The sequence below is a fragment of the Corvus brachyrhynchos genome, unplaced genomic scaffold, assembly GCF_000691975.1.
Source record: "Corvus brachyrhynchos isolate BGI_N302 unplaced genomic scaffold, ASM69197v1 scaffold115, whole genome shotgun sequence".
NCBI lineage: Eukaryota > Metazoa > Chordata > Aves > Passeriformes > Corvidae > Corvus > Corvus brachyrhynchos.
In genome coordinates this window covers 23374137-23386742 of record NW_008239553.1, presented here as the reverse complement: position 1 = coordinate 23386742, position 12606 = coordinate 23374137, and the positions used below count along the sequence as shown (strand labels likewise).

General features: G+C 43.3%; 1 protein-coding gene across 1 annotated transcript in view; it reads left to right on the top strand.

Moving 5' to 3' along the window:
- The window catches only part of NEK9 (NIMA related kinase 9), a 25678-nt gene continuing 13072 nt past the window's right edge, over positions 1–12606 (top strand). The window contains exons 1-6 of the mRNA XM_017742101.1: positions 1–90; positions 3129–3184; positions 4028–4098; positions 7899–8004; positions 10923–11054; positions 12030–12140. Of these exons, the coding sequence (XP_017597590.1) occupies positions 48–90; positions 3129–3184; positions 4028–4098; positions 7899–8004; positions 10923–11054; positions 12030–12140 (519 nt within the window). The 5' untranslated portion in view covers positions 1–47. The remainder of the gene's footprint in view (positions 91–3128; positions 3185–4027; positions 4099–7898; positions 8005–10922; positions 11055–12029; positions 12141–12606) is intronic.

Below are 12606 nucleotides of genomic sequence, written 5' to 3'. Positions count from 1 at the left end.
TGGCCCTGTTGCAGCACGAGAACATCATCGCATACTACAATCACTTCATGGATAACACCACGCTCCTGATTGAGCTGGAGTACTGTAATGGTGAGATCCCTACTCCCGTTTATAAAGAGGCAGCTGCCATGTGTCCAGGTCACCCTCCTGTAGAACCTGCAGCAAGTGTTTCTGGGGTGTCATCTGGAGAGCAGAAGAGTAGAGGTGAATTCTGCTGCGTAGCTCCTGAAGAAGGGACTGAGAACCCTTTTGATTTGTGTCTCATGTGCTAAAAAAGGAAGCCCAGTAGGGCTAGGTTCACTTCTGCTAGTGGAGGTAGTCTATGCAGTAGACGATTTCTTGAGTTTTCTGAATGGCTTGTGCACTGGAAGGAGTGGGTTTTTGGTGATAAATGCTTCTAGTGCACCTTGCTGTATTCTTTTAGGAGGGCAGTGGAAAAAGACCATGAGTACAGAGCTGGGCTGTTTTTTCAGTACCGTCACTTAAATAGTTTCATAATTTGGCAGTTATAAATCAAAGCTTAAAAATCTCCTGGTACACTGCAGTTATGACTTTTTCCTGCCTTCTGCTTTCAGCTTCTACATTTACTATTAAAAAAACACAAACAACAAACCTGGTCCTGCTGGTGGTGGAGAAAATTTTGAAATTCTGTCCAAGAGTAGCTTAGATGGTGGTGTTTGGAGCTTGCAGGGGAAACAGTCGTAGCTCAGATGGAGCAATAGAAGGATTTGGTATGAGCTTCTGACTAGCAGCTGCTCTTAGACAGCAGGAAGAGGAGCCCATATACAGCTTACATTGCTGGAACAGGATACGTGCCTAGAACGTCAGTGTGGTTCCTGTTTGGGTGAGTGGGACAGCTCCCCAGGCTAAGTATCTGGTGTTTGTATAGGGCTTGCATTAAGCCTTGGCTCATTGGTAGAAACATTTTTTGCTGGAAAAGGCTGTCATCATGTTGTGATCACCTTATACAACAGATTGCTTCCACTGGAACAGGTTGGAGAGCATAACAGAGTTATGCAAAGTCTTTTTGAAGGGTGTCAGACACCCTGGTTGACAGCTTGACCAAAGCTGTTTTTTCTTCTCTGCTTTTTGTTGTTATGGAGGGTGGAGTGCAGTGCGAGCATAGGGGAATGTTAGCTCTTTGAGGCACCTTTTATTTTAGGGGTTCTCTCTGTGTGTGAGTTACTTACTTGCCCTGGAAAGACTGCATGCTTGAGGCCATTATAAATTTGTTGGAGAGCATAGAGAAAAGCTGCATAGTATTGATGTCTGTGCACATTTGTAAATGCCTCTGTTGGCTTTGGGATAATAACCAAGAGATGAGTGTATAGCTGGTGTTGCCTGAATGTGTCTGAATGGTACAGAACAAGGGACATGAGAAAGAGGAAATCTTGTTTGGACTTCCATGTAGTGGTTTTGCCAATGCATTAATAGTTGTTTCTTTGGCTTTTTTTTTCAGTGTACAAACCCAAGATAATTTGTGAGTAATTTTTAAAGTAAGACTGGACTAGTCACTGTCAGACATTGCTCAGAATCCAAAGGTTTTACTGTTTAATTGGCTTGTCTCTTCTGAAGATCCAGAAAAGAGTTTCAAGTTTCAGTAAATGTTGCCCCTATTTTACAGAAGAGGAAGCCAAGTTACTGATTTTAGTTCCGTGTGTATATCATGGTACTGTAAGACTTGGATTTGCCATGGGATAACATCAGTGAATACAAATGAAATATATCTGGGAAGAAATATCCTATAAAATACTGTAAATGAAAAGAGAATAATCTATGTCAGAAGGTTAGATGTGATTAGATAAAACAAATACTAAATTAGTTTTGTTTTCACATGTGTGCATAGACACATGTTATATGTATTGGTTATATGAGTCAAGACCTAACTTGTCTTCTTGTGTAGGATTTTGGTAACTTAGTACCTATCATTTTGGCTGCTCTTTGGTTCAGAAAAGCTGCAAAAATATGGGAAAAAAAGAGAGACGAACACAATTGACTAAAAGCCTGCAAAGTTTGAATGGTTAGAGCAGACATTTATAAGAAGAGGCAGAAGTAAATACTTTGATTAAATTGTGAATCTAAAGAGTGATTTGTAGCTAATTTGTAAATGTGAATGTAAGGCAGAAAAAAAAATGTTGGGAAGTTACAGCAAGGCTGAATGAGAAGAAATTAAGAGAGGGGAATCTCAATTAGAAAAATCCTCCTAACATGGAAGTTTGAATTAAGTCCCTCAAGTAGACAGCGGAGTCATTGCAGCCTGTTTTGGACATTTATCACTTGACAGGCCCATGGAAGTCATACAGCCAAAAGCTGTCTTGCACCATGGGAATGGTCCTGGTGATCCATTACAATTAGGACATAATATATGATAATTGGGAATTGGAATGGCAACAGGAGGTGATCAGAGTTTTGGGATTTACTGTTTGGATACTGATCTGACAGGGAGTATGTCTACCTGCAGCCCTCAGCATCATTTCTTTTAGCTCTCCTTGATTTTCAGTCTGCTGTCTTGAAGTCATGGGGCACCCTGAAGATTCTGCTGATTTCAGGCTTCTGTTAGTGGTACTGCTGTTGTCAGTGCTTTGTGAATTCTGCACCAATGTTTTTGGTAGGGCAGATAAAGGAGAGGCCAGTCAGAGCTGGGCAGTAAGTAGCAAAAGACAGTAAATTGTGCTTTCAGGGACTACTCTGACCTTAAAATTGTTTTCTTTCTCTTTTTTAATGTGTTATTTATATATATATATATATATAATGCTGAACAGGACAATCTCACGTGATTTGGTGTAAGTTAATGCATGTTTACATGCCCCAAGAAACACTTTAAAAAAGTAAGTAAAAAAGTAGAGACTGCTGGCAGAGCTTACTGATTTGCTTCGCAGAGAGTATTAAAGGGTGCTGTTAAAGATTCATCTCTGCTAGCCTTGATTACACCACTGAAGTTCTTAGATGGAAGAAGAACTTAGTTTTGTGGATGCATGACCAGTTTAAGTGAAGAATGCTGAGAGAGAGCTGTAGTGACTGATCAGATCTCTTAGGGGATTTGAGTATTCCCAGCAGCACTTGAGCAGAGTAACTGTTGCCATTAACTAAGATGAACCTCTGTTTTTCTCACTCACTTATAATTACAGGAGGGAACCTCTACGATAAGATTCTGCGACAGAAAGACAAGTTATTTGAAGAAGAGGTAATTTGGACTGGTTTGAGGGAGCAGTGGGGCTGGCTTAATGTTCTGGGGATCTGTAGGGTTATTTGAGTATTTCTTCAAATTTTTTTTCATTGTGATGGTGGGGAATTTCTGTGTTTATCTGGGGGCTGGCATCCTCCTGGTTCAATATTGTAAGCATTTATGGACTATCCAAAACTTATTTTAACTGTCTATAAGCAGTACATAGTTCCAAGGGAGGAATAATGAAAGAGAGCTGGCTTTCTTCACCTTACCATCTTGGCAAACATTTAACTTTTAAACCTCTTTCTGTGTTTCTTCCTAGTGGGCACTCTACTTCTCTCCCTTCTTAATCATTTTGTAGGGGGTTTTTTGAGTAATTTCCTTGAATCTGTCTTACTATTCTCTTTTTCTGTCTTTATTTTATTTAAACTTACTTTCTGCTGTCTGCTTTCACTGCATGCTGAGCTGATTAATGATTACACTTACTTGTCTTATATAGTGACTTCTAAGACTTTCTGGCTTATGGAGAGTATTTAATGGCCACAATTCATATTTTGGAGAGCACATCTGTAGATGTTTCCCAAGTGGTCATTAGTTGTCATTCTTAAGTCTTTTCACTTAAATCTGTGGCACTTGTCAGGACAGACACTACAAATGGCAGTAGAACAATTTACCTATTGGAATATCTTTTTTAGAGATTTCCAAACCAGGAAATTCTAAAATTTTCATACTCCTGAAAGAGCATCTAAATGGTATGGCCAGGCCCTCTTGCTGTGCCTCAGTGTGACAGGGACAGGTAGGGTTTTGTGTTTTTTTATTTTTTTCGAGCCTCGCGTAATGCTTATATTCCTACCTATGCAGATGGTGGTTTGGTATCTCTTTCAAATTGCATCAGCAGTGAGCTGCATTCATCGAGCAGGAATTCTTCACAGGTAAGTGTGGCATGCAGCAAAGCTGAGGTAACCAGTGCAGTTCATGGGGTGAGTGAAGAACTCCTTTGTTTCTTTGTTTAAAGCAAGCGCCAACCTTCTCTCCAAAGTGTAATAGGATCTCCTAGATGTTAAGTATCCTTTTTTTATTGGGCTAGAAACCATCTTGTGATGAATGTGCAGGAAATCTTGTATTTGAAAATGGAACTGCAGCTGTGTGAACAAAGAGTTTATCCACATAGGAAGGCAGTAAATTTGCCCTTTATTGCTATACCACATAAATGATGTTTGTTAAAGTGGGTAGGAAGAGCAGTTACCACAGGCCAAAGGTACTTCCGACCTGTTCCACAATTAATAGCTGCAATCCAGTGTGTACATCATTCTGTAATTCCTGGAGGCTGGTAGTGATGAAGACTTTGCATTTGTCCATTGCTGCAATATAACCCATGTGAAGATTTGTCCTGCATTTGTCTGAATCTTATTTCTTTGGCCTGTTGCTTAAGGACCTAGTACAGTCTGTTAACTTGTAGTGGTAATTTTGACAGTTATTCTGAGATTTTAATGTGTAGCTATTTACCTTTTTGTGTTGCCGTTTTCTGTTTGGGAGCAGTAAATTTCATGTCTTACGTGTGTTTCAAGGAGGCTGTGATGTTCTGGGGAGTATTGCACGTGTAGACAGCCACTTCCAGCACAGTTGGATCGTGTGCTGCACTAACTTATGTGCATAGCTGGGTGAGGATATTTTCTGTAGGATAGCATCCTGGCTGCTGCCATTCTGAATCTTTAGTAATTGGCAAGCCTTGCTAATGAGGGGTTGGTAGCCTACACTCAGCAAAGTAGTGCCTAAGTTTTTGGCCTAAAGCAGATGTCATGTCTGTCCTGCTTTGCAGTGATTTCCTACTTATCACTTCTGGACATGTGTGGCCCCAAATCCTTCCACAATAACGAATGGAACAATTATTTAAATGTTTGCAGTGATTTCCTTCTGCTGCAGACATTGTCAGAGTGACCCAGAACTTTGCGATGCCCCAAGTGGATGAGTGCAAAGTGCTGCTTTACTTGATGTTTTCCTGATCTACACTGGGAAGTTGTTGATGGTACGTTAGGAAAAGAGGGTGTTAAGGGTGCTATGAAGTGTTGGCCATGAAAAACATATCATGCTACAGGGGCTTCCTCTCTGTTTCCAGCCTCTTGTGTTGATCTGTGAAACTACATACAGATTACTCTGTCTGGGAGAGAGTGTTTTCAGTGAGTTTTGGAGTTGGGGGTATTTGTGGCCATCAGCCTTTTGATCTCTTGGGCACAGTATGTCATAGAATCATGGTATCATTAAGGTTGGAAAAGACCTCCAAGATCTGAAGAGTCCAACTGAGCACCACCATGTCAACTAAACCATAGCAGTAAGTGCCATGTCTACTTGTTTCTTGAATGCTTCCAGGGATGGTGGCTCTACCACTTCCCTGGACAGCCCGTTCCAATGCTTAACAACCCTTTCAGTGAAGAAATTCTTCTGATGTCCAACCTGAACCTCCCTTGGTATATCCTGAGGCCATTTCCTCTTGTGACAACTGTCACCTTGGAAAGGAGACTGACCCCCATCTTGCTGCAATCTCCTTTCAGGCAGTGGTAGAGAGTGATAAGGTCTCAGTGGAGCCTCCTTTTCTCCAGGCTAAACAACCACAGCTCCCTCAGCTGCTTCTCATCAGACTTGTGCTCCAGACCTTTCACCAGCTCTGTTCAGAGAATCAGCCGTTCTGCAGCACCTCAATGTCTTTCTTGCAGTGAGGGGCCCAGAACTGAACTTGAAGTGTGGCCTTGCCGGTACTGAGTATAGGGGAACAATACCTGCCCTGGTCCTGCTGGACATGCTTTTTCTGATACAAGCCAGGGTGCCATTGGCCGTCTTGACCACTTGGGCACACCCTGGCTCATGTTCAGCTGCTGTCAAGTGGCACCCCCAGGTCCTTTTCTGCTGGGCAGCTTTCCAGCCATTCTGTCCCCAGCCTGTAGCACTGCCTGGGGTTGTTGTGGCCCAAGTGTGGGACTTGATATTTCACCTTACTGAACCTCTACAGTTGGCCTCAGCCTATCGATCTAGGCTGTCTAGATCCCAGTGTAGAGCCTCTCCTAGCCTTCAGCCCATCAACACTCCTGCCCAGCTTGGTGTTGTCTGCAAACTGACTGAGGGTGCACCCAATCCCCTCGTCCAAAACATCAATAAAGATATTAAACAGGAGTGGCCCCAACACTGAGCCCTGGGGAACCCCACTGGTGATTGACTGCCAACTGGATGTGGCACCCATCACCACTATGCTCTGTACCTGGCCACCCAGGCAGTTTTTAACCCAGCAGAGTGCACTTATACAAGCCATGGGCGGCCAGCTTCTCCAGCAGCCTGCTCCTGCATCTCTAACATTTCCTTCTTAAAGTATGTCCAGCCTTCCTAGACCTCTGTGTTTTTAAGAGCCATTTCCCAAGGGACTGTCTGAACCAGTGTCCCAAAAAGACCAAAGTTTGCCCGCCAGAACTCCAAGGTGGAGGTTTTGTTGGCCCCCTTCCTGACTTCACCAAGAATTGAAAACTCTGTCATTTCATGGTTGCTACCTAAGACAGCCTCCAACCACCACATCTCCCACCAGCCCCTGTCTGTTCAGAAACAGCAGGCACTGCCCCGGTAGCCTTGCTAACCAGCTGTGTCATGAAGTTATCTTCCACACACTCCAGGAACCTCCTAGACAGCCTCCTCTCTGCTGTGTTGAGTTTCCAGCAGACATGCAGCAGGTTAAAGTCTCCCACAAAAACTAGCGATCATGAAACTTCAGCCAGCTGCTTATGGAATCTCATCTAGCTCTTCATCCTGGTTAGGTGGTCCTCCCCCTGATTCTCACCCATAGGTGGTGAACCATATCGTCACTGACCTTGGCCTCTGTGCAGTCAAAACACTCCCTAAGGTACAGAGCCACCCCCCACTGCCTCTCCTTGCTCACCTGTGCCTTATGAAGAGCTGCATTGGAGCACTCCAATAGTGCGAGTCCACCCACCACATTTCCATGATGGCAGCCGTGTCACAGCTTTCCTGCTGCACAGTGGCTTCCAGCTCCTCCTGTTTGTTACCTGCATTGTGTGCATTGGTGCAGATGCACTTCAGCTGGGCTATTGATTTCACCCCCAACACTGGCATGCAGCCCACAGCCTCATCTCTAGTGAGCCTGGTCTTATCTCCTTCCCCCTTCCAACCTAGACTTAAAGCCTTCTCAATCAGCCCAGCCAACTCATGGACTAGAATCCTATGCTGTGTTATAAAGAGTACTTCTTGAGGGGTAAGGACATTATGCTTAAGTTCTAGAGTGACATCTGTTTCACACCCTCTGTGTATGTGTTTATATTTGCAGACGTACATATTCATACTTACACTTACGTTTTTAGCAAGCTCAGGGACTCCTGGCTTGGGTCTATTTATAAAACTAGCAAAAATAAGATCTGCTCAATGACCTTCATATGAGAAGAAACTGAGAGGGGGGGAAAGAACTATCTTTGATCTGCGGCCTTTACATGGGTGTCTGGAGCCTGAGCTTTTGAAACTGTGTTGTGTTTGTGTGGGGAATGTGATAAAACATGGATAACTGCAGTTGCCCCCAGTACTTGGGGCAAAATTGCCTTTGGAGAGCTCTGTGTATGTGCGTGTTACAGAGTGCTGGCAGAGTAGCAAGTAGCTCATTTTGGGGGGAAGGTGTAGTAATGCATGGAAAACTGTGAAATCTGAAAGTGTATTTGAGTGTTTGAATTTCTTTTTCTTGTTTCAGAGATATAAAGACATTAAATATCTTTCTAACGAAGGCAAACCTGATTAAACTGGGAGACTATGGATTGGCAAAGAAGCTGAACTCTGAGTACTCTATGGCTGAGACTGTGAGTATCTGCCATCTTTGTGTGCAAACCGAGTTGTGTTTTTCTTTCATCTCTGCATGTCTTGCAGAAGACCAGGGACGCTGTACATTCTTGCTGCTTGTTTTCTGTTACTTTCCTTTCCCTCACCCCTCCATTTCCCTCGGTGTTATGGTATCATAGCATTAAAGTTGGAAAAGACCTCTAAGGTCATTGAGTCCAACTGTTAACCCAGCACTGCTGTGTTCACCACTAAACCATGTCCCCAAGTGCTGCATCCACGTGTTTTTTTGAACACTTCCAGGGATGGTGACTCAGCTACTTCTTCGAGCATCTTGTTCCAGTGCCTGACCCTTTCACTGAAGAAATTTTTCCTAGTGTTTTATGTAAACCTCCTCTGGTGCAACTTGGGGCCATTTCTTCTTGTCATGTCACTTACTACTTGGAGACCAACACCCACCTCGCTACAACTTTACTTCCTAACTTTATCTCACTAACTCTGGCATATTTGCTGATGTGTTGCAGCCTGCAGTTATATTTGCTCCCAGGTTACCTCTTGGAGGTCTGTCTCTCTGGAAAGCAGCAGTAGACTAAAGATAGGTGCCACTGTGGGAATAGAATTGTACTAGAGCTAGCGTAGCCATGCTAGAGAGCGCTGCTCTTCTTTCCCTTAGACATGGAACTGAATCTGTGAATGCGAAGGCAGTGCTAGCTGAAGGACAGAGACAGCATTATAGTCACATCAGAACAGCGCTCTCCCTCTGGGCTAGTTAAGTCCAGCTTAACATATTAAATTAATTTTGTCATGCTGCTGTGCTAACAGGTAAATTTTACCTCAGGCGGATCTGAGATAGCTTGGACGTGCATGCCTGACATTGCGCTGTGCCATAGGCATGTCTCATATCTCTTTAATATCCAGGCTCTGTGAAGAAGCAAGAAAGGCACTTGTGCTTCTTATGGGAACCAGGTGTATGGTTTATTGGTAATGTTCCTAAAGGGGGGCAAAGCTTTATAGGAGAGATTAATTCTACCAGAAGGCTGTCAAGCTTGGCCTCATTCCAGACCCTACCAGAAAGCATTTTCACAGCCAGTTTTGGCACAGGGTAAGCTGTATTGCAGGCACCTAAAAGGTTCAGCTTGGATTTCTCAGCTCCATTAATTTCTCTGGTGAGTGTTAGGCTTGGAAAGGGAGACACTGTCTGGGCTTCCTATCTGCTAAAGGCCTTTATTATAGTTCGGTGCACAAGCCAGCTCGCACTTCCCCTTACCAGGCTGTATTATTCAATTAGATGCCAGGTGTTGGTGTTCTGTTAGGATGTGTAGTTAAATATTTGCCACTCCCCTTCCAGAACATGAGCACTATTGTGCAGTTCCTCTGTAAGTGGGAACTCAAGGCTGCTGCATAAAGCCATCACTAGGCTGGGCTGCAGCAGAACCACTTCTGTTTTGACACACTTTTCGTGGCCTTCTGGCTTTCAGAGGCAGTTTGCTCTGTGCTATGAATTTCCAGGTTTGTTTTTGCCTGTGTTGTCTGTATTCATCTATACCTACTATACCTGCAAGTATTGTTTTTTCCTTTTTCACATACAAAAAATTTTGAACTACACACCTTCCACCATATTTTGGGGGTTTTTTTGCTGGCTATGCTCTGGTCTAGTTGCTCAATTTTTAACCTAATGACCAGTGGCAGACTGGAAGTCATTTTTTTGGGAAATGAGTGCAAAACATGTTATTGTCAGTATTTGTAATTGTAGCAGTCAAATTGTGATTTTGTAGAATGTTCACATCTTGCTTACTAAACACTGATTTCTTAATTTATCATTCTTTCTCCCATTTACCCAAGAAGATACGGAAAATAATCTGTATCTTACAGAAAGCTTACATTATCCTTTGCTTAAAAAAGGTTTAGGTGCAGTGTCCTAGTGCTCCATGTGATACTCCAGTTCTTAGGGCTTCTAAACCTTCCCAGGGCCAGGACTCTGTCACGCTCTGTAACAGAAAATGGGAGGGAGATGGCAGATTCTGAATGCACCCATTTGATATACAGTGTACTAGCAGAGTCTGATGAAGGGCAGGCTTTGTAGTCCTTGGAGTTTTGCTGAGAGAGTTGAAAAGAGGTCATCTATAAATATTTCTCCTTTTTCTAAATTCTGTCTCATTTTATTTTGCTGTCTAGTTTCTTTCTAAGGAGTGAGCTCCATTCATCTGGAAGCTCCATTCTTAAATCTTTTATCATGTTTGTTCTGCATCTCCTTGTTGTGACTTTGAGTTAAGCCACTATTTCTGCAGTACCCGGGAGATCTTCTGTATTTACATGCACGGTTTTGGATTTTTTGTGTGGCGGGGATATTTGTTCTACACAAAACAATCGTTCAGGAAAGTCCACTTCTGAAGGGAAAGCCTGTTGGGTGGGACTCAAGCCAGCTTTCTAAATACTGACCCAAAAGGAGCCCTTCTTTTCGTTTGAGACAGAGCAGCCTTTGTCCTGGCAGTATCTTGTGATCAGAGTGGCTCCATAGCTAAGGTCTGGCACCTGTATTTGGAAGCTTTGCTAGATTCCTTTTTCTTCAGCCTCGTGGGATGATTTCCATGTCAGTACATAAGGCCCTGATTACCTCTAAATGATGTGTATTTAAGAGAGGGGAAAGTCACTGCTGCGTTTTTGTGACTACTGCTCTATTGAGAACTATGTACTACATCAGGTACATGAGAAGAGAGGTGTCTAGGATCTTTTAGGAAGCTCAGGGAAAGACAGGTTTGTGGATGAGAGGGGAAGAAGTGTGCTTATTGTTCCCATCCCTCCAGCACATTAGTGAGGTATATCACTTCAGTGCTGTGTCAGAGCAGTGTCTAGCTCTGTTCTGTATGAACGTAATGGGTACAGAGCTCCTGAATTGAAGGCTGCTGGATCATTTCTGATTTTTAAATGTTATTTTTCCTAGCTGGTGGGAACTCCATATTACATGTCCCCAGAACTCTGCCAGGGTGTGAAATACAACTTCAAATCAGATATTTGGGCTGTGGGCTGTGTCATCTTTGAACTGCTTACTCTGAAGAGGACCTTTGATGCTACTGTAAGTCTGCAAACCATTATGGACTGAATAACCTTATTTTTTTATTGTCCTAAGACTCAGACTTGGCTCATAGATTTCGTCAGCTGTGTTTTTCTTTCAATGTTGTTTAAATCTGCCAGTTAAAAAAACAGTGGCCTGAGAGTGACAGCTATAGTCAGAGAAGATGCATGATTTCCCTTACCCTTCAAGCAGATTTCCCTTCTGCCTTCATGCAGCAGCCTGTCTGGCTTCTGCCAAACCCACTCTTGTCTTCAGCCCAGGTTTACTAGTTGCAGAATAATAACTGTGCTAATTTGTATCATGATTGTGAATGAAGTATCCTTTTGACTACAAGGAGGAGGTTTGTGACCGTGTAGTCTTTTTGCTCTTTTAGCATTACTTGCTGGGAATTTTCTGTGTAGCAGTTTGTAGCAAAAAGTTCCAGCCTTCAGATTTCATAGGACCTAATCCTTTTACTCTTTCTCAAAGCCTGGTTGCAAGAGGAGTCTGGTCAAGCTGGCGTAGGGAGGGTGAAAGGAGCATTGCTGGCTGACACATGTGATTTGCCAGCTTGTGCCATGTCATGGGAAAAGCTGCTAGTTGCCATAGGCAAGATTTTGTAACCCTGAAAGACATGATGTGAAAATACCATCCTTGCCTGACTTTCTCTTGTGGTGGCTCTTGAGGACCTAGCAACTTTGCTGCTGTGCTGTGTTTAGTGGCAATATGCAGCATAGGAGATTTCATGCAGAGAGAAGCCTGTTTTCCCTGCACTGTTAGAGAATTTGGTGAAAAGCTGGATGTTGCCACTAAGTCCTAGCTACCAGAGGTACCATTTCTGCAGGAATTGTTATTAGGTTTCTGGAGAACCTGCTAGGCAGGGAAGAAGAGAGATGTGTCCTGATCAGAGATGGAGGAAGAAAATAATGGTGGCCTATAGCATCTCTCCCCATGGGACACATTGTTCTGGTTCCATTATGTCTGGTTTCTGCCTAGAATCCCCTGAACCTTTGTGTGAAGATTGTACAGGGAAATCGTGCCATGGAGGTTGATTCCACTGTCTACTCCTGGGAGCTGATCCAGATGGTAAACTCCTGCCTTGATCAGGTGGGTGAGATACTTTCTAATTTTCAGATACCCTTTCCCAGCTGTCTCAGCCGTGGAACTCAGGGGTGAAGGGGAATGACATGCCTGTTTCAGTATGTGAGCTGTTGATGCAGGGTAATTTTTGTGAGGCCTGAGACATCTCTAAGGATGGGCTTTCTCCAGTCCTCTGAAAGCTTTGTCTCAGTCCTGCAGGCTCTGGAGGTGTGCTGGGTTTACTCTGTTCACAAGTATTTAATGGGCTGGCAGAAGCAATTATTTTTTAATGCCGTGCTGTGGAGGTAGGAGCATCACGTCAGTGCAGTCTCTTAAGGCTCTGGCTTTCTGTAGGGAATTGATTTCTTGAAAGCAAACATAGTATTAATACCTTTGGAGCATGCAAGTCCTTCCTGCACATCTGTAGTATTTATCCCTATTCATTCTAAATATTTGAATTAATTCCTTTCCCTTCTGAAGGGAGTCAGGGAAA